The sequence below is a fragment of the Aricia agestis genome, chromosome 6 (assembly GCF_905147365.1).
Source record: "Aricia agestis chromosome 6, ilAriAges1.1, whole genome shotgun sequence".
NCBI classification, from domain to species: Eukaryota; Metazoa; Arthropoda; class Insecta; order Lepidoptera; family Lycaenidae; genus Aricia; species Aricia agestis.
This window is the reverse complement of record NC_056411.1, coordinates 20,290,038-20,311,730: the sequence shown is the minus strand read 5'-3', so window position 1 is coordinate 20,311,730 and position 21,693 is coordinate 20,290,038. Positions and strand designations below refer to the sequence as shown.

The window sequence follows — 21,693 nt, the reverse complement described above, 5'->3', positions numbered from 1 at the left end:
GCCAATAAATCTAACAAAAAAAAAAAAAATTAAGAACACCTGTAATAATACAGAATAGAATGGTGTATGGAAATTAAATATTTTTTTCATATTAATTTATTCTAAAAATAGGGCCCTCCACACGACCTTTTTTTACGCTGGTTTGTTTCGATACAAACACAAGTTGAACGCTTGTATTTGAAAAGAGGCTATGAAAACACGCAGAAGACGAGCGCATCAAAAACGCGCGCAGTCAGTGCGTAAAAAATACATCGTGTGGATGGGCCCTTAATTGTTATATTTTATTTTGAAATTTTGTAGAGCTTATTATATGTAGAATCATTCCTAAATTTTATTTTTAATGAAGTTTGTAATCAGATCTAGTGACCAGAGGGGCTGATCCATGGGCACCATGTGGCCAGCGTTCCTCACCATCACTTCAATAAGATTCCCAGCCTTTTTGTAGTATCCTGCTATGTCATCATTTACTCTCCAGATTTTCCGCGGAGCTACCTCATACTCTTCGGCTGAACTAAATTTAAGATGACGGAGGAAATTTTCCGTCAACGGATATGCCACTATTATGTCCAGCTGGCCATTATAAATCAATATTCTGTAGCTGTCCAGCAATGCTGAAATCATGGGGGCCACAGATTGTAGCATGTCAGCGGCTAGATGGACCTGGACTAACTGTGCTTCAGTGTTAAAAGACAGGTTTCCAACGTGGACGCTCCTTCTTGTCGCATCATTGTCGAGCATTTTTAAAAACAATGGCACGTCGACGTCATCATTAGTTTTCAAGAAATTATAATATGTCTGAAATCCCGTGTAGTTCCTGAAGTAGGAAAAGTTTGTCAGGGCCCCATCGATGAGCCGGTCCAGCAGTATACCCGCCTCCACCCAGTTTTCAGCTTTCGTTTCGTCAATTATTTCCTGCTGCTGCCGAAGAAATAGTTCCCTCTGTTTATCGTCCAGAAGCCCATGCTGGTAGAGATAGTTACCGTAGTCTATCTGGTTGATGGGGTCACAGTAGGCGTTCCCCATCGCGAGACCTCTGAGATTGATCTTTTTGTCATTCTGCTGGTTCTGGTCGTGTATTTCCATCGCGAGAGACGGGATGTATTTGCCGGCGTACGATTCTCCAGTTACGTAGAACTCTCTACTTCTCAGTTGCGGGAACAAGTCGAAGAATTGTTGCAAGCAATTGTATAGGTCCCTCGCAACGCAGGCTTCGTCGTCGCAGTAGCCGTCATCCTCACCTGTAAAGCTGAACCCGCTGCCCACAGGGTTGTCGATGTAAATCAAGTTATTTTCGAGGGCCCAGTGATATTTCCTCGCAGTTAAGCCGTTTTCGGTGACCACTATAGGTCCATTTTCAACAAACAATCCGAGTAGCGAGCTAGCCCCGGGCCCCCCTTGCAGCCACAGCACGACCGGTGCAGTTTCAACATTGTACTTCGAGGGAAAATACCAGAAAAATAGGTTGGAGTTGTATTTTTTATTCACCGTTATAAATCCAGAGTGGCTAGTGATGCCGATTTGTTCGGTCACCGTTACCTGTGAGATGTTTCGAGCGAGTTCTACGTCTCCTCGCTCTATGTAAGGAGTCAGAAACAATGGATCCCCGGCGGCATAGCCCGACCTGGCCGCTAGCTGCATGCGAGGATACACGTGTATTCCATGGCAATTTCTGATACACAGAGAAAGTATGACTGCTAAAGCACGTAAGTTTTCCATTACGATACAATTTCACTAAGCATCTTTATAATAAAAGTTGAGCAGTCGCTCTAGGTACAAAACAGAAAGTAGGAATGCCACTTTATAAGTCAAATACTCGGCGTAGTACACATTCAGCAAAACTGATGATAATGTTATTAATAAAATAATATTAAAATTGCTTACAGTATAAATTTTAAGTAGATAGGTATTGTGTATGATAAAACACTTGTGGTTTCCGGTTTGTCACAAGCAGTGTTGCCAACCACATTACAGAGCTAAGCTGTAGATGTGCTAGAAAAAAACTGTAGAAAACTGTAAATCTCAAATTGAAAAACAGTAAATCACACACACAGCTTTATTCTTTATTTTTTATTATTTAATTATGGTAACAAATAGAATTTATTTTAAGAAGCCGGAATTTAAAAACCAGAAATAATATCATGAAGTTTGTTTTACCCACATTATGTCGGTAAAACAGACATCGATCGACCGAGCGATCATGGAGCGATCCATTGAGATAATATAGCTTTATCTATGCAGCGATCGATGTCGGTGGGGCTTATTCCACCTTACTAATTTTAGACTTCTGATTGTACCCAAAGAGATATAAACAACGTAACAATTACTTATTGCCCCTATTCTTCTTAACTTAACGCCATCCTAACTTTCTATGACTATCTGCAACTAACGCCATCTATTAAATCGATTGATGACCATTACCTCTGTTTCGATTAGAGCTCGAGAGCTCGACAAGGCTTCAAATGAGCGTGGCGAAAAAAAGAACTAACGCTGTCATCATACAAAAACGCCATTTTTGACAGTTCTCCTTTACCAGCAGCGCCCCCGCCCACATTCATTTAAAGTCTTGTCGGTCTTTATATTAAGTTTAATATCATAAAATAGATGACGCCAGCTAGCTCATAAAAACTGTAGATTTCGAGGCCTAAACTGAAAACTAAATGGATTCCCGAAAAACTGTAGATCTACAGCTAAAACTGAGGGGTTGGCTACACTGGTCACAAGGAACTTGATTTAAGCATGTTTGACTGTCAAACTTTGACAGCTCACAGCACAGCTGTTCGCTGGGTCGCTCACGGTAAAAATGTGAAAATACAAAGAAAAAATACACCTTTTATTATAAGCGTGATTACGTTTAGAATTTTTTCCTGCCTGTCATGACTTTCTTAACGCACTATGTAAGTATGTAACGTGAGGTGTTTAAGTGGGGGAGGAGCTCGAGTCAAGCCCAAAGTCCAAACACAAAACCCTTGCTGGTGTTGAGTTGTCTAAGTTGGTGAGGAGTTGGGTATCCTATTGATTACCAGGTGATGCTGCAGCACCAGGTCAACTTTTCATTAACGTGTAAAATATATTGATATATGTCACGAACTAGAATGCAAAATATAAAGGCCACTAAACGACTGCAAGTTGCTAATTGGCCCTTCACGAACCAGATGAACCGCGATTTTCTAGCACGGAGCAGGCTGATGATGATGAACTATAGCTAAGAACACTCTCGATTAAGTCAGCTTTCAAACAAAAAAAAAACTAGATCAAAATCGGTCCACCCGTTTGGATGCTACGATGCCACAGACAGACAGACAGACAGACAGATCGACAGACAGACACGTCAAACTTATAACACCCCTCTTTTTTGTCGGGGGTTAAAAATTATACTATTTTCGTCCATTTCATCCAGATTGTACGTATGCTCTGGTATCACGATAGTATATTATAAGTTTATGGGTATCACTGTCCTCTATAATACACTGGACAGGCTATGCCGTACAAAATGACAGCTATTTCTTATGCCGATTTGAAGCGCCGCGGTGAGCGTACTGTGAACTAATTTATATAGAAAATGACAACCGCCATTTGCAAAATAGTAGTTCCAAGTACACTCACTAGTCACTACTGCTTTCACATAGCAATCAGCGGCAATATGGCGACTTTCAAATAGGCATATTTTATTGACAGCGATCGCCTGTCCAGTGTAAGAGGTCAGTGTCTGGTATGCTTAAGATTTAATCGTAAGCGTAATCGTAATACGATTAAGATCATTCACTTTCGTTCGAACGAAACTACTTTGACGTTATTATAGCCCGTCAAAAAGTCACGACATTAATAAGAGTCGCAACTTGTTTCCGGTGTGGCCTCTTATGGCCACACTGCATCCAGTCACTATAAAAGATTTTGATACTTTATATTAAATACAGTTTAAAAACACGTTGTAAATATTATGATTTATATATACCTATTATGTAGTTAAGAAAATTTGAAATAATTATGATGTAGTTATATTGAGTGTTTAATTTACGACATTACAAGAAACAATCTAATCTATGTAAAGTACCTATTATAATCTTTGTATATATCATAGTCTGTCTCTGTCAAGAAAGTGAAGAAACTAAAAAGTGGCAACATCGTAGTGTCATCCCTTTCAAATCAATCCCTTACAGAGCAAAAATCAGCCAAAATTGTGTTTTTGTATGGGAGCCCCCCTTAAATTTTTATTTTATTTAAATATTATTAATAATTATTAAATAACACTTATAATTATGGCCTTTGTGAAAATTTCAAGTGCCTACTTGTTGTCATCATTGTTACCGAGCAAAAAATGTTTGAAAAATTATGTTTGTTGTATTGGAGCCCCCCTTAAATATTTATTTTATTTTTAGTATTTGTTGTTATAGCGGCAACAGAAATACATAGTCTGTGAAAATTTCAACTCTCTAGCTATTACCGTTCTTGAGTTACAGCCTGGAGACAGACGGACAGAAATCGAATCGGGTTCCGTTTTTACCCTTTGGGTACGGAACCCTAAAAAGAAATGACACTACGATGTTGCCACTTTTTAATTTCTTCACTTTCTTGACGGACTATATAAAAAATGCAATAACTCGATTAAACGGTTGAACTGATGTGGCTAATTTTAGTCTTTAAATATACCTGGAAGTCCAGGGAAGGTTTATAAGTGACACGAAGTTCACCGGGACATCTAATCACTAGTGCTACATATTATTATGAATTTATAACACCTGTTATTTAAGTACCCTCTCCCGGAGAGCTGCAGAGTTACTTTGATGACCAGTGAGAGCTGAGAGAAGCTCACTCCTTTTTTATTATGGAACTACTTATTTAAGAAAATACAAAAAATAAATAAGTGAAAAACTGGGTTTTGTTATTTTAATAAAATATGATCATCCAAATAATATTCTACAATGCAGCCGGAAACAGAATCATCGCCACTTTCTAGGTCCATGTAGTTACAGCAGTGGTGTCACAGTAAAGAGGCACTTTCATCTTCAATAATCAGCTCTTCAATATTGAATTTAGGATATCCTAATAAAGGGTTAATTCCCACTCCTTGTATTTATTTTCAGTGTTTCAAAATGATAGCATAAATTCTCCCAGTCATTTCGGTTATTTCGTTAAACGCTTTTTCTGCTACCTGTAAACATAAAACGTAATAATTATAATATTATATTACGCTGCATCAAAGTGTTAAAGGAGTTTAGCACATACACTGTGACACGAGAATTTTATATACCTACCTACGTCTAAGATACATAATTACGCAAAGCACCTAAGTCAAAGTATCAATCATTGTTAAGCGCGTTATATGATAGATTTCTTTTAACAGTTCATTGTTTACGTAAACATAAGGTTTAAGTAAAATTGTTGTTTTATTATACCACATAATACTTACTCAGGCTACTTAGAATTGCATTATACAATAAAATAAACATATAAAATTGATAAAACAAACGCTTAATTACCTGCTACTGCAGAAAATGTAAAAAAACGGACGGCCCCCTCGTCACTATATCCACCATATATAAGAATAACTAAATTGCCGATGCAAAATCCGAATGCAGTGGACCTATTATATTAGCTTCATGCAGTGGACGCACCCCATCGGCATTTCGTAAATGACGACGCTCCGTACGCTCCGATTCCGATCCGGAGGACTCTGGTGGACGCGCTTAAAGCCGCCTCCCCATATAGGCGAACGCGTTGGCAGTGCGCTTGCAACGGCGTTTGTGACTTGTGAGTAATCCACACATAGGAAGGTCGTTCAGTATGCTTTGGATCCCGCCAATGTGCGGACGGATTCAAAATGGATGTTGAGTCGCTAACAGCTGCAGCTGTATATTTATTCACAGCTTTTAAATACTTTGAAAATGTGGACAAGAAAAAGTTTTTAAAGGGTATTCTCGAAATAAATAAAAGTCGAGAAAACGTAACAAACAAAGAAATAAACTCACTCTTACCATACAAGAATAAATGTATGGCTGGTCTCTGCTCTTACATAATATTTTATAATATTAAAATAATATAAGTAATTATTTTATTACCTACTTATTATTTATTAAATTATTACATATAAAATTATTACATATTATTATAATTATCATAACTATAACTCCGGGCGAACTGATCGCGCGGCCTATGTGTGGATGGAGCACGAAGCTTGCGACAAATGTCCTTTGATCTTTGCACGACATTTCCGACCCGCGCAGCAAGCTCGCAGACGCGTCGGCCAACGTCTAAATACCTACGGCCAACGCGCGAACGCCCGATCTACAGATTGGGCCAATGCGTCTGCCAACGCGTCGGCCAGCGCGTTCGCCTCTCGAGTGCCGGCTTTAGTCTGTGCTTGCAAAGAAGAAGAACAACAAACAAACAAAAAGTAAAAAAAACATAAAAAGAAGAACAACAAAAAAACAAAAACTCAATACCGTTTATTCCATGTTCTATTTATTCTTTTTATTATATTCTATATTCTAATTTCTATGCCGTTTATTATTTAACTACCTACCTACCTACCTACTGTACCAAATAAATTATTAATTTTAATATTATTAAGCTCATTTGTGCTAGTAACTAAGTACTTTGTAAAACGGGTCATACTGTTATCAATAGATATTTACACTTACCTACCTCCTATTATAGAATGAACTTTTGATCTTTCTTTTGCCTCGTTTTGCCGAACGGGCTGCTCTTATCACTTATCAGTCAATAACTGTGTTTCAAAGGGTATCAACGGCTCCGAGAAACGTGAAGTCCACAAAAAACCATGAAGCTGTATTTGGCTTTAATATTACACACGGTGATTTCAGCGGAATGTTTTTTTCACAAGTATCCGAAAGTAAATCTCGGTGAGCCGGACGGTGGAGACCCGGGGGAGCCGCTGTTCCTGACGCCGTACGTGGAGGGCGGGAACATCACGGAGGGCCGGAGACTAGCCCGAGTGCCGTTCACGGAGAGCCTTCGCATCAAGAGCTACGCGGGCTTCTTCACGGTAAACAAAAACTACGATTCCAACCAGTTTTTCTGGTACTTCCCTGCACAGATACCGAACAACAAGGACGCGCCGGTGGTCGTGTGGCTGCAGGGCGGGCCGGGCGCCACCTCGCTGTACGGCCTCTTCACCGAGAACGGCCCCATTCGCGTCAGGCGCGGCAGATTCGAGAGGCGCAAGTACAACTGGGCGCTCAGCCATCACATCATCTACATCGACAATCCCGTGGGTACGGGCTTTAGCTTCACGAAAGATCCCAAAGGCTACTGCACGGACGAGGTTCAGGTGGGCGAGCAACTCTACTCCACCCTCGTGCAGTTTTTCCAGTTGTTTCCGGAGCTGCAAAAGAATAGTTTCTTTATCACGGGCGAATCTTATGCTGGCAAGTACGTCCCTGCCTTGGCTTACACAATTCACAAGAAGAACCCCACGGCAGCATTCAAGATCAATCTGAAGGCAATAGCTATAGGTAACGGCTTAAGTGATCCCGAACACCAGCTGGTGTACAGCAAATACTTGTACCAGATTGGACTCTTGGACTGGAATCAAGCGAAGATATTCTCCGATACCGAGAGCAAAGCTGTTGATTTGATCAAAAACAAAAAGTGGGACCAGGCCTTTGATGCCTTTGACGCCTTGCTCAACGGAGATCTCGTGGAAGGGAAGAGCTTGTTCTACAACATGACAGGCTTCAGCTTCTATTTCAACTATCTGCACTCCAAGGGAAGCAGCCTGGATGATGACTTCGGACCCATGATTCAGAAGTCTGAAGTCAGAAAATCCATTCATGTGGGTAATCTGACCTTCCATCAGGACCAGGAGGTGGAGAAGCATCTGAAGGCTGATGTGATGCAGTCGGTCGCTCCATGGATATCCGAGCTGCTGGACCACTACTATGTCCTCATATACAATGGTCAGCTGGACATAATCGTCGCTTACCCGCTCACTATTAATTACCTGAGGAATCTTAATTTCACAGGCAGCGAAGATTACAAAACAGCCAAGAGGTACCAGTGGAAAGTGGACGGGGAGCTAGCGGGATATGTCAAACAAGCAGGCAAGTTGGTGGAGATAATGGTTCGTAACGCAGGCCACATGGTGCCCGGAGATCAGCCAAAGTGGGCTCTAGATATGATAACTAGATTAACACATGAGAAAATATTTTACCACAACAAAGGCCACCCTACTCATTAATTCATTCTTATTTTGATTTATAACTTTGTTAAAGCTTTTAGTTTGTAATTCAAAGTTCCTGTGCTTCTTGTATTGATGTCAATAAATAAATCCATAAAATATTTGTGGTTTTATTGGTAAAGTGCTGGGCCAAGTTAATAAATGCCTGGCTGAAGTTTATGTAGGTATCACTAGATACTCAGAGTTAAAAATTTCTTTATCATTCTGCTTTATTTTGATACTAGACTGACCTATGTTTTTATGCCCTGGGACTGATATGAAAGGAAAAAGTTTCAGATATCATATCAATAATGTCATAAATAATATGAGCTGTGAATCTGCTTGTTTACATAATTATTATTATTTGTCACTTGCTGCCCTGAGTTAAAAGAAGTGAAACATATCAAGTTGAAATAGCTAGAATTTTATAATAAGCAATAAACCTGTTGGTATCAACTTTATACCTACTGCCTACAAGCACAAAATTTAAAGATAGTTTTGTGACCAGTAAGCTACACACAGCTACTGAACTGAATAAGTAATAACTAGCCAACTCTGCACATGGTATTGAATTTAAATAATTACAGGTAGTAACAAAAACAAGGTGTACAATATCAAACTTTTGTTTTATTTTCTTAATACTAAATTTACTTGCTTCTAGGTATTAATGCAAACTGTCAAACAAGTTAGTCACAGGTATAGATCACAATCTATAGCGTATAAATCAATTATCATAGAAATGGGAATGAGAAGTAAGCTAGACCTTAAACCTATCGTCCTTCAATGTACGTGGACAATTCTATTTCTTCCGGGAGCTCTGTAATGTTAACATCAAATCGGTCTTGTACTTCATTCAGGATCTTGGCATCGTTCTCGTCCGACACCATAGTGATGGCCAGCCCTTTGGTACCGAATCTTCCCGCTCGAGCCACCCGATGCAAGTACGTATCGGAGTCCTCTGGCATGTCATAGTTGAAAACAATATTCACTCGCTCGATATCCATTCCTCTTCCGAACAGGTTGGTAGCTACAAGTATTCTCTTCTGAAAATCTTTGAACTGCTGGTAACGGGAGAGACGCTCGTCCTGGGTCATATTCCTATGAATTCCAATGGCGGGGAAGTTCTGATCGGTGAGGAGCTGCGCTAGGGCTATACATCTCTGCACGGACTTGACGAAGATCACCACCTGGTTGAACTCCAAGACGTCCAGGAGCTCGAACAGCTTCTTGTTCTTCTCGTTCTCCTTGAGCTTGACGTAGTGCTGCTGGAGGCCATGCAGGGTGAGCTTGGCCTCGTCGTCCACATACACCTCCATGGGGTCCTGCATGAACTTCTTGCAGACGGGCCGGATCTCCTTGCTGAGTGTGGCGGAGAACATCATCACCTGCTTACCGTGCGGCGTGTTTCGGAATATCTCCTGCACGTCGCGCCGCATATCCAGCGACTCCAGCATCTTGTCGCACTCGTCGAGGATGAAGTGCTTCAAGTGTTTGAGATTTAGCTTCTTGTTGTTGACTAGGGCCAGGATGCGGCCCGGGGTGCCGACCACGATGTGCGGGCAGGCCATCTTCAGCACCTCCTCGTCCTTCTGTATCGGCATCCCGCCGAAGAACACGGACACTCGGACGCCGGCCATGTACTTTGAGAATCGCTCGTACTCTTTGCTGATTTGGAAAGCCAGCTCTCTCGTGTGGCACATGACTAGGACGTAGACGTGATTCTCGGAGGGCTCCAGCTGCTGCAGCGTAGCCAGTACGAAAACGGCCGTTTTACCCATACCAGATTTCGCTTGGCACAGAATATCCATTCCGAGAACGGCCTGGGGTATACACTCATGTTGAACTTCCGAGGGATGCTCGAAACCACAATCGACTATGGCTCTTAATATTTCAGGTTTTAGCAGGAAATCTCTAAATCCTGAGCTGTGGATAGATACATAGGATCCTTTAACCTCTTTTTTCTGCGGCGCGTCGGTCGCTCCGTCGGCGGTCTGTTGATCTGCCTGCTCCTCATCTTCGTAATCGAGAAGATCGTCGTTGTCTGCCATTGTGATTTTGTTGATATTTATATTAAATTACCTGTACTATAATATTATAGGCACGTGAAATTATTTTGTTTCAATTTACCAATAATGGCGGCGGCGGCTTTTTTTTGACAGTTTGTCGCTTCATCTACCATAGACAATTTTTTTTCGAAATACAGATAATAAACCTTGATGGTACTTCAATGTGGTACCTACTTGTTTTTATCGATTTCGATCGTCGCTTTGAAAATTAGCCATTATTTGTCGTAAAAAGTAAAATATGACAAAAATATGTTATTGTGGGAAATCCATAATGCCGCGGCCGCACATGCGTCTATCGTCACGAAGCTCCATGAATCGTGCTATGACTTATGACTTACTAGATGACGCCCGCAACTCCGCTGCGCCAAAATTAGTTTATCGTGCGGGAACCGTACATTTTTCCGGGACAAAAATTATCCTATGTCCTTTCCCGGGTCTCAAAGTATCTCCATGGCAAATTTCAGCAAAATCGGTTCAGCGGTTTGGGCGTGAAGAGGTAACAGACAGACAGACAGACAGATAGACATACTTTCGCATTTATAATATTAGTATGGATAGTCCGTCAAGAAAGTGAAGAAATTAAAAAGTGGCAACATCGTTGTGTCATCCCTTTCAAATCAATTTAAAGAAAAAAGCGATGACAATACGATGTTGCCACTTTTTAATTTCTTCACTTTCTTGACTATATTATATATGAGACGATACCATTGGTCGATACGTGGGACGATACACACAGATCGTCCAATGCAATGATATCGTTTTAACCGACTTACAAAAAGGAGGAGGTTATATTATATTTAACCATAAGCATAGAGCTCGACAAGGTTTTAAATGCACGTGGCGAAAAAAAGGAACTAACGCTGTCATCATACAAAAACGCCATTTTTGACAGTTCTCCTTTACCAGCAGCGCCCCGCCCACGTTCATTTATAACTTTGTCGGAGCAGCTGTCATCTGTCAATTTCTCCGGTCAAAGTTAAGGTTAAAGTTAAAGTTAAATTTAGCCTCAACTAGGCGCGGTCGCAGCCTGAAGTTTTGGAGGGGGTCACTCACTAGTCACTACACTATAAAATCACAACGCCTCCGTGGTCTAGTGGTATAGAGCGCGGCTCTTGACTCGGAGGTCGTGGGTTCGATTCCCGCGTTGGAAACATGTTATTTCCAAGTTTGGTTAGGACGATGCAGGCTGATCACCTGATTGTCTGACAAGTAAGATGATCCATGCGTCGGATGGGCATGTAAAAAGTCGGTCCTGCGCCTGATCTCTCGCCAGTCATGTCGGTCTTCCGTCCCACTGGGTTATGAGAGTAAAGGAACAGAGAGTGCTCTTGTGTACTGCGCACACACTTGGGCACTATAAAAATTACTCCTGCGTAGCTGGCCTGGTTTCAATGAAACCGGCCACCGTCACCGAAACCGGTGTGGGAGCTATTATTATTATTACCTGGATGACCGAGCTTTGCCCGGTATAGCAAACACTCATTGACTTCGTGTTACTTAATAACAATTTTTGTTACACACTGTATACGTCCCCAGGTGGTTCATAATATGACCCATCCATTTTCGACGTGCGCCTGTATTCTATATATTACGCATATTCATAGTCTTCTGCAGATAAATCAGTAAATTTTTTATGTTTGCAGTTGAATCAGTAAAATTTTTATGATTCAGTATTGTGTATTTGGTTGGGAGTTGAAAAATTTAAGAAATGTGCTGAGAACATAATATTTTTATTTTCAATTTTAATGCACAAAGTGTTAAATTCATCTAAATTTAAAATGTGATCACAGATATAAAAGTAAAAACCTAGATTAGAACACACTACTTACATAATATCTAGCTGTTACTATTTTATTATATTTAAAGTAGATAATCTGTAATAACACCATGAATCAAATTACTAGAAGGAAAAAGGGTAGACTCTATATCTACTCTATAGAATTACTGCGGCAGACATAGACTTATTTATAATATATACTATGGCGGCAGAGATTTTGTTCAGATGGTAATGCATAATGCTAATTTTATAATACATAATTAAGTATTAATAAAATTATAATTATTATATTACAAAGACTACACACTACATAATATTCACAATTTATTAAGTGGTCTTTATTTTACCAGATAATCAAATTAACAAAAATTATTCATTTTTACCAAGGTTTACAATAAATCAGGTGTCCCGTTGTTATGTCTTAACCATACATTGTGGTAGGTACTTAAAGAAATGAAATATTGATAACAATAAATACTCGATGTATCGGTTTATAATAATAAACGATTGATCAAGTTAGTCATAGTCCATAGACAATTTTTGTTTCAGTTTAGTTAAGGCTCGGACTACATGGGTCGGAAATTCCGACCGGAATCTCGGGATTTCTTATGGAGCTGAAATCAAACACTCGAACGTCAAATTGTTTTGACCTTCGATTCGACGGTTGATTTTAAAGCTTTTAATACAGTTCTGTAAACTTTCCCGGTACTCCAGAATTTTCTAGTAGGTCTCAGCCTTATTACGACAAAAGTAATATCCTCACATAAAGCTTCAGACTACAGCTGTTATAGCTCAGCCACTAGTCTGAACGGACTATAATAAATAATAATATGTACCGTCGCGGTAACTGATGTTTTACTGGCCTGCTCGGGTCTCCGGGGCCCGCAGTGCGTTCGCTAATCACTACCATTACACTAGAGGTTCTCAACACTTGTCACTATAGGGCTTGAGGGGCTTGAAGTCGGCGGTGCCGCTGAGGAAGGCGTCGACGAAATTCTGCACGGAGGTGGTGGTGATCTCGTCGCCGTAGCGCATGGTCGTGGCGCGCCGCCGCGGAAAGTCCACCGCCGTCAGCAGCGGCGCCGCGTCGTCTAGACCTGGACACAAAAACTCTTCAGATTCAAACGACAACTTGTCGTTGAGAAATTAGCAAACCCTGACTCAGTCAGTCAGTCAGTGGTTTGTCAATTTAAAAAAAACTTTTTCGTTGAGAACGCATTTCTATAATGCATTGTAGCATGCAATAAAGAACATGCTAGCATTAGGTATAGGTCTCTTGTTTATGCTTAAATTAAATTGGATATTAATTAGGTATACTTAATATAACGGAAAACGGTTACATTTGGGGCGTGGCCCTTGACCTATGACTTATGAGTCAGCGTGAGTGAGCTCATGATGTCAAGAAATAGTTATACCTACTTATAACTTATAAGGCAAAAGCTATGAATTTATGTCTATAATATCAGCTATATAGGTAGGTATGAGGTACCTCGACTTCTACAGATAAACATGTTAAGTCTAACTAAAGTATAAGAAATAAGAACATAATAATTAATATAACAGCCTATGCCACAGACGTTATTATTTTCTTCAAGAATCATGCCAAAATTATTAGTTTCCAATTTCCATACAAAACGCACAAAGGCTACCATAGAGGAAAATAATACAGAAGGCTACTCACGTACGAATTTAACGTGTGACTCTTGACTTGTGAGTAGTGAGTGTTTTGTGGTCTGTATCAATCTCACTTTCTTACATTGAGAACTTTTATGGTACAATCGTAACACAAGAACATCATCTCCATACCTATATGTTCGCGCAGCATGTCGGCCGACTCGGTGCCGTCCACGCCGGTGTAGAACACGACGTGCTTGAAGCTCTTCTTCTTGATGCGGCTCCTGGTGGTGGAGTAGTCGAAGTCGATGGTCTCGTCGTCGGAGGAGTTCTGGTAGGGGCAGAAGCCCGGGTACTGGATGCTGCACTCCTCGTAGTACGACTCCGCCGCGGGAGTCAGCACCGACTCCGCGAATTCCAGTTCCGAGTCCTCGTCATCTGGAATTACAATATTCTGCTTGAGTGGAATTATGCCATCAGCCATGTCTTTCAATTGTCATGAATTTCACAGGTAGACACTAGACAGGCACAACATGTAGGCGCTTTTGAACAATTTTGAAGAAATACTGTCGGATTCCTCATGAGATGAGCAAGCTGATAGTTAAGGTCTAGGAGAGATTTCTAGTTACGTACTTGTAACAAGGGGGGGGGGGGGGGGGCAAATCAGATTTTTCATAAGCTAGGTGTTTATAAAGAATACAAAATTAATTATTTTTAGTTGTAAAAATATTGTATTGCAGACAAATGGAAAAAATTCGTTGTCTTATTTTTAATTTTTATAGATAAAAGTACTAGATAATATACTTAGTAGGGACGTCATCATGATCCAGGGGGGATTCCCCCCCTGCCCCCCCCCGTCGGTACGCCCATGAATCTGTGGCTCTAGGACACAATGTAAGAGGAGAATTAGACATGTTTATCTGTGAGGCAATGCAGGTATTGTGCTCACCGACGAAGAGTATGACGGCGGGGTGGCGCGCCATCTTCAGCAGCGCCTGCTCCGTCAGCACCGTCACCGGCCGCTGCGCCCACGGGAAGTTCTGGAAACAAAGAGATCCCGGATATAGGAACTAGGACTATTACTTATTATTAGGTATAAGTTACAATATTGGCTGATAAGCTCTCCGCGAGAAACCACACTACATCAGATGCTCTAATTATGATGTTGATATCTTAAGCTGGGAAGAATTATGATGCTTATACTAATTTTAATTTATGCTGAGTTTCATGATCATGCTTTTTCTTTCATAAGTCCACGATCATTTAGACCTTTACAGGTTACAAGTTTACCCACCAGTCCAAGCGGATCCGCCGCGAGATGCTGTCGGCCGCCGGCGGTGAGCACGGTGCCCGCGGCGTCGGTGATGACCAGCGCCGGTATGCCCGCGACGCCGAGCGCGGCCGGCATCGCGGCGCGGGCCTCGTGAGCCGACCACGGCACAGCCAGCGCCCCCGCACTCGATACCGAGCCGAGCGTGCGAGCGAACGATTGTTCTGACCTGGAGGTTTGTCAGAAATTGAGAAAAGAGACAGAACCAAATTGTTTATTTAATATGCGCTGCTAGTGCTAAAACCGGCACTGCCAGCTGCCAGCACGTTATAAGAAGAAGGCTGTGGGGTAAAACGCTCTAGACTAATGTTAGGTTCTATACAGACGGACCGCATTTCAACTGCGCTTGAACTGCAATTTGCGGTTGGATTGCAGTTGAAATGCGGTCCATCTGTATAGACCCTAAGATAAGGATACGATTACGTATATTTATTTGTTTAGTTTCATACAAAACAAAACATTATTCTCATTCGTGAATCGTGATTTTTGTTACCATTTTAATAGCAAAGATTGAGGAGTATATTTTATTTATGAAGGCCTTTATAGATTGCAATCCGAATGAATGGCTGGTCGTTTAATTTATGGGGGTTTTATGGGGGCATTTACCCGGGGCGGTCGTAAACCGAGCCGGGAGTTTATCGCCGATGATCCGGGAGTTCCGGACATTTTCGGCACATTACGGGGTTCCCGGGTTCTGAGCGCACCCCCAGCGCTTTGATTGGAACTCTTTATGCTGCCAAAAGTTATCGTAAAAGGGGGGCTACCGAAATGTATTGTGTAAATAGTTTCGATATGTGAAAAATATATCGTTAAAGAGTGGAATTTTGAAAAATCTTTTCTTAGATGCCTAGGTACATATCGTAGAATGCGAAAAATCAAGCTGGCTAAACGTTCTGACCTTGGCCTGTAATCTGATTTATCAGCTTTACTATTTAATATGTACCTACTTAAATAAAGAAAATAGGCTTCAATAGTTATAATATAATATATTACCTACTAAAGGGTAAATATAGATACCACCAGCTTTTGAAAATAATATACTGTATCTTTAAACTTAGCTCTAAAAGTGCTCCATAAGTACTTCAACTTTTATTGAATCTTAATTGGTACCTATATTAATAAGAAGTCAACGAACATTCGCTACGTAACGATCGCCGAACAATCTCAAACAGAATTTGAATAGGCCGGAGCCCGGAGCCCGGAGCCCCCGAACATCGCAATTCGCAGTGCTCTTGACTGTTGGATTGTTAAGCTGTTGTTGTAGAGTCTTCTTTTCGTCTTGTTTCCTATCGGATCTTCATACCCTTCATTATTTCCACCCTGACTGGATCTTATGCAGACAACATAATGGATGGACCACCAGAAGGATGAAAACTTGGAAGTAATACAAAACCGGCCAAGTGCGAGTTGGACTCGCCCATGAAGGGTTCGGCAGCAGCAATAAGGTTTATTTTTAATTTTTATGAAATTAAGAGGTTTTTGATTTATTTTCATATTTCAGTTGATTTAATGAAAGTTAAATTAAGGTTTACCAAACTACTGGCTAGATCTCGTTCGAACCAATTTTCGTTCGTTTATATGTGACTTACAATTGTGTATTCATATTGTATAGATTAAGTTATTTACATTGTAAATTTTATTTTTTTAAAAGACAAATTTTCCACTTTTTTACTAAAAAGTGGCCCCGTGCGAGTTTCTTACGCCGGTTCTTCTCGCCGGGTTAGTTCCCGAACCGGTGGTAGGCAACATGTAGTTCAACATTCTGAAAATATTTGATTCAAATTTATTCAGAAATAAAACAATTTTTATTTTATTTATTTTATTTTGGTAGTTTTTGTAGTAATGTACTTCATATATTTTTTTTAGATTTATCATGCCCCTTCTTTAGAAGTTAGAAGGGGGCGGAGAGGGGGGACACACATTTTACCACTTTGGAAGAGTGTCTCTCGCAAACTATTCAGGCTAGAAAAAAAATGATACTAGAAACCTCAATATAACCGCGCACTGTAAAACTCTGGAATGAACTGTCACCAGCAGTATTTCCGGACCGATACGACCTGCAAACCTTCAAGAAAAGAGCGTATTCCCTCTTAAAAGGCCGGCAACGCACCTGCAGCTCTTCTGATGTTGCGAGTGTCCATGGGCGACGGTAGTTGCTTACCATCAGGTGACCCGTTTGCTCGTTTTCCCCCTTATTTAATAACTTTTCTCCGAAACTATAAGAGCTATAATATTGAAACTTGGTAAGTAGATGTAGTCTATGAACCGCTTTAAGATTTTGATACAAAAATGGAAAAAATATTAAAAAATTTAGGGGTACCCATAGACACAACTGAAACAAAAAAAATATTTTTTTCATCTAACCTATGCGTGTGGGGTATTTATGAATAGGTCTTTAAAAATTATATGTATATATATTTTATACATATAATTTTCAAAGACCTATTCATAAATACCCCACACGCATAGGTTAGATGAAAAAAATATTTTTTTTTGTTAAAATTATATGTATATATATTTTATACATATAATTTTCAAAGACCTATTCATAAATACCCCACACGCATAGGTTAGATGAAAAAAAATATTTTTTTTTGTTTCAGTTGTGTCTATGGGGACCCCTAAATTTTTTTTATATTTTTTTCCATTTTTGTATCAAAATCTTAAAGCGGTTCATAGACTACATCTACTTACCAAGTTTCAATATTATAGCTCTTATAGTTTCGGAGAAAAGTGTCTGTGACATACGGACGGACATACAGACATGACGAATCTATAAGGGTTCCCTTTTTGCCATTTGGCTATGGAACCCTAAAAAAGCTGTTACGTGGATAAGTTGCGAAATCCGTAATTTTTTTAATTAAATCACATCTATATCTATTATCTATACTAATATTATAATTGGGAAGTTTGTTTGAACGCGCTAATCTCAGGAACTACTCGTCCGATTTGAAAAATTCTTTCAGTGTTAGATAGCCCATTTATCGAGGAAGGCTATAGGCTATTTTTTATCACGCTAATACTAATAGGAGCGAAGAAATAGGGGAAAGTGTGGAAAAAACGGGGGGGGAATTATTTGAAAGGGCTTATTTGAACGCGCTAATCTCAGGAACTACTGGTTCGATTTGAAAAAACCTTCAGTGTTAGATAGCCTATTTATCGAGGAAGGTTATAGGCTATATTTTATTGCGCTAAGTCTAATAGGAGCGAAGAAATAGAGGAAAGTGTGGAATAAACGGGAGAAATTATTTTAAATGGCTTATTTGAACGCGCTAATCTCGGGAAGTACTGGTCCGATTTGAAAAATTATTTCAGTGTTAGATAGCCCACTTATCGAGAAAGGCTTATTTTATCACGCTAAGATTAATAGAAGCGAAGAAATAGAGCAAAATGTGGAAAATTATTTGAAAGGGCTTATCTCACGAACTACTGGAGCAATTTTTCTGTTATTTGGCACAGACAAGAAGTAAACCACGTGAAGGATCATAGGCTATTTTTCGTGGACTAATTTGTCTGTGAAATATGTAATTTACGCGGGCGAAGCTGCGCGGAACGTTATATTTCGCGTGGTCACGACATCACGCGTAAACGGCTGGACCATATAAAGTATCTTTATACCCAGCATTTTGCTGAAAGGTATAAAGATACTTTAGAGTCCCGAAAAAGAACATAGGATACATTTTGTCCCGGAAAAATGTACGTTTACTGCACAATATACTTTACGATTTGCGCGTAAACTATTCAATCTATTTTGATGAAATTTAGTATGACAATACTTTCAGTCTCGGGAAAGGACAAGGGATACTTTTTATCCCGGAAAATATACGGTTTGATACCTATTTTGATGGGCATGGAGATTGGAGATTCTAATTTGAATCTGGGACAAGGAATGTTTTTTGTCCCGGAAAAATGTGCGGTTCCCACACAATATACTTTTCTGATTTGCGCGCAAACGACTCAATCGATGTACGGGAACAACTATAAACTAAAGTCCACGCGGACGAAGTCGCGGGCAACAGCTAGTACCTAATAAAAATATTTTTCATAATTTTAAAACTTCATAATCTTTGATACGGGTTTTCCTTCCTGACGCTATAACTCCAGAACGCACGAACCGATTTCCACGGTTTTGCATTCGTTGGAAAAGTATCGGGCTCCGTGAGGTCTATAGAAAAGAAAATCAGAAAAAACTTCAAGAGAAAAGCAGGAAAACAGGGAAAATTATTTTATGGCAAAACAATGTTTGCCAGGACAGCTAGTTTTTCATAATTTTTAATGAAGTAAGTATATGAACGCGTTCATGTATTTAAATTTAAAAATATTAAATACTCGTTTGTGCGAAGCCCTCGGTGCGCAAGTCCGACTCGCACTTGACCGGTTTTATTTCTATCTTTTCTTATTTTACATACACTGTTCCTTTTAGAATACTTAGACGAAATACCTGAGCTGTCATTAGAGATCCCACAAAAGACTTTTTGTGTAAAACTTGCAAATAGCGGTGTGATTGAAAGTTTTTTGGTTGTGCGGCTGCTGGCGGGATCCCTCACGGTGCTCTGATTACTCCTTTGATCAACCTTTAATCAACATCCACTGTTTCAGGTATTTCGAGAGCTCCGCGTATTTTTAGGAAGCCGGAAGGAGTGTTGTATTTTGATATAGGTAGAGTTGCTGGCGTATTGTGCATGCTTTGGTAAAGAACTTTATTGGTACCTAATAGCTTTGGTACCAAATAATATTTTACAGAATGTTGCAACTTATAACCTTACATATATTTAGGCCTGTATTCACTTTGATTAATGATAAGTGCAGGTGATTATTAATCAGGAGAAAGTTAGTGTGGACTGATTAGCGCAAGAAGTATTTATGGTTTCTACCGCAAAATTAATGATCACATGACGTTACTTTTAAAATTTTACAACTAAGTAGTTCACGATCAATGATATTCTACTTATACAAATATGTTACGTCCGGTACGTATTTTTCGGTTTAAATCTCTTCCGAACAATTTTCAAATTCAAAATTGCAGACATTGACAAATTTGACAGATAAGTGAAACAAAAGATACGAAAAACCATTTACATAAAAGAGACAGTTCTATTTTTAAACGTCGAATCGTATCGCTGTCTCTTTCTTCGCCTGAGCTATGACGAAAATTCGATTTTTCCAGGTTGTTCGAAAAAATAATTGAAAATGTAAATAATCGAGGTATTTATTGGACAATTCCATATGTGACTGACTCTACATTTGATACGACTTGCGTTTTATTTTGTCACATATTATGGTTACTATCATGTGGTTAGTATCAATTTTAAGATGGCTTTGTAGCACATAAAACTAGTTAACTTATGTAGAAAAAATGGTTTACACTGTTGTTTTCAAATAGCATTTATTTAGTCAAACATAAACGTGACCGACACTACATGCAAAAGGAAGTCGTTTCCGAGAGTGTTTGTAAACACCAATAATCTTCCTCTCTGTGTGCTAAATAACTGTACTTTGTATTTTTATCGAAAGTGCATGAGACAAACTATTATAAAATGGTTATCTATAACATGTAAGTTATTTATTAGCAAAAGAAATTGTGACCGACACTACAGCCCAAAACGTGACACTACACTCACTTTGTGCAGGTAAAAGTCGGTAGTTTTACATTAAACTTTAAAATTTATGTATCTCAGTACGTACAGTACAAACTCTAAAAGTATATAAAAGCTAATCAGTAATTAGTTAATTCAGTAAAATCCTTTTTTGAACTTAAACGTCACAAAAACGAAATCACTAATAATTAGTCAAAAAATAACTCAACACGAAATCTTCTCAAAAACTATTAACATAATAACCCAAAAAGCAATGTTGCTTTAAAAATTGCCTGTTTTTAAAGTAAAAAAAAACGCCTGATTTTAAAGAAAAACAGGTAGCAACATTAATAAATATAGTGTTTTTGTGCTCTGTCCAATGACTAGAACTGTCCAATCACTAGTCATGTTCACCCTAGGTGGTATTTTTGTCGTTTTCATCTAGTTGGTCTCCCGGGCCGTCTCTCGTATCAGTTACGAGAGCATGGATTAACTGGCCTCCGCCTCACTTCAAACTTTCGACGACTTTCCTCCAACAGTTTGAAATACAAATCAAAACATCACATTTTTTTTCTTTTTTTATATTTTGTAACTTTGATTGGCTTTAGCCAACATGGAATAGAGCATCGATTTTTTTCTTCCACAACGCTGCTGCAAAGAGTAAATGCAAAATAATAAAATGAATGAAAGGCCTACTGAGAATGAAGAATAGGTCAACGGTCAGAAAAGCAGTCAAAGCTAAATATTTCTATGGGCTATTTACTCCGCCCGGCTCCGTCGGCCGTCGGGCGCCGAAAGAGAAAGGCAAAGGGTTGCTAACTCCACTAATAAGGTAAAAGCAAAAATAAATTAAGGGCATTATGTTACTTTGAACCGGAGCTTCGCCTTTATTTCGGGGCGAAGGGCCGGGAAGGTGAAGTAATTTGTTTTTTATACCTTCTGTTGAGGGCGGCGTCTGGGCGGGCGGCGGGCGGCGAGGGCGGCTCAATAATTATGTCGGGATTGGGATATCTTTAGAATGTAGTGCCTGTATAATGCTGTAGATAGACGGACTGGGCTTAGGGTAGCTATGTACTTTTAAGAAATTAGAAAATATTTACATAGATAAACTTAGCATAAAATACATCAAATTCTGTCAAAGCGTACGGTGTTCG

The 21,693-nt window shown here is 39.6% G+C and overlaps 4 protein-coding genes across 4 annotated transcripts in view; 1 reads left to right on the top strand and 3 right to left on the bottom strand.

The window, feature by feature from the left end:
- Positions 1–169: 169 nt before the first annotated feature.
- On the bottom strand, positions 170–1,909 carry LOC121728185 (venom serine carboxypeptidase-like). The gene has a single exon (XM_042116320.1). The coding sequence runs from the start codon at positions 1,714–1,716 to the stop codon at positions 325–327; it is 1,392 nt and encodes a 463-aa protein (XP_041972254.1). The 5' UTR covers positions 1,717–1,909; the 3' UTR covers positions 170–324.
- Positions 1,910–6,559: 4,650 nt separating this feature from the next.
- LOC121728183 (venom serine carboxypeptidase) lies at positions 6,560–8,300 on the top strand. The gene has a single exon (XM_042116318.1). It carries the CDS (start codon positions 6,779–6,781, stop codon positions 8,195–8,197), a length of 1,419 nt encoding a protein of 472 aa, XP_041972252.1. The 5' UTR covers positions 6,560–6,778; the 3' UTR covers positions 8,198–8,300.
- Positions 8,301–8,783: 483 nt separating this feature from the next.
- On the bottom strand, positions 8,784–10,334 carry LOC121728188 (ATP-dependent RNA helicase WM6). The gene has a single exon (XM_042116324.1). It carries the CDS (start codon positions 10,222–10,224, stop codon positions 8,947–8,949), a length of 1,278 nt encoding a protein of 425 aa, XP_041972258.1. The 5' UTR covers positions 10,225–10,334; the 3' UTR covers positions 8,784–8,946.
- A 2,012-nt stretch (positions 10,335–12,346) lies between these two features.
- LOC121728184 (nucleoredoxin-like) overlaps positions 12,347–21,693 on the bottom strand; it is a 53,550-nt gene continuing 44,203 nt past the window's right edge. The window contains exons 4-7 of the mRNA XM_042116319.1: positions 14,928–15,132; positions 14,583–14,673; positions 13,826–14,071; positions 12,347–13,116 (exon numbers count right to left, since the gene is read on the bottom strand). Coding sequence (XP_041972253.1) covers positions 12,944–13,116; positions 13,826–14,071; positions 14,583–14,673; positions 14,928–15,132 — 715 coding nt within the window. The 3' untranslated portion in view covers positions 12,347–12,943. The remainder of the gene's footprint in view (positions 13,117–13,825; positions 14,072–14,582; positions 14,674–14,927; positions 15,133–21,693) is intronic.

Bases quoted from the DNA above. Each gene is read 5' to 3' on its own strand.
- LOC121728188 (XM_042116324.1), bottom strand. From the start codon at position 10,224: ATGGCAGACAACGACGATCTTCTCGATTACGAAGATGAGGAGCAGGCA.
- LOC121728185 (XM_042116320.1), bottom strand. From the start codon at position 1,716: ATGGAAAACTTACGTGCTTTAGCAGTCATACTTTCTCTGTGTATCAGA.
- LOC121728183 (XM_042116318.1), top strand. From the start codon at position 6,779: ATGAAGCTGTATTTGGCTTTAATATTACACACGGTGATTTCAGCGGAA.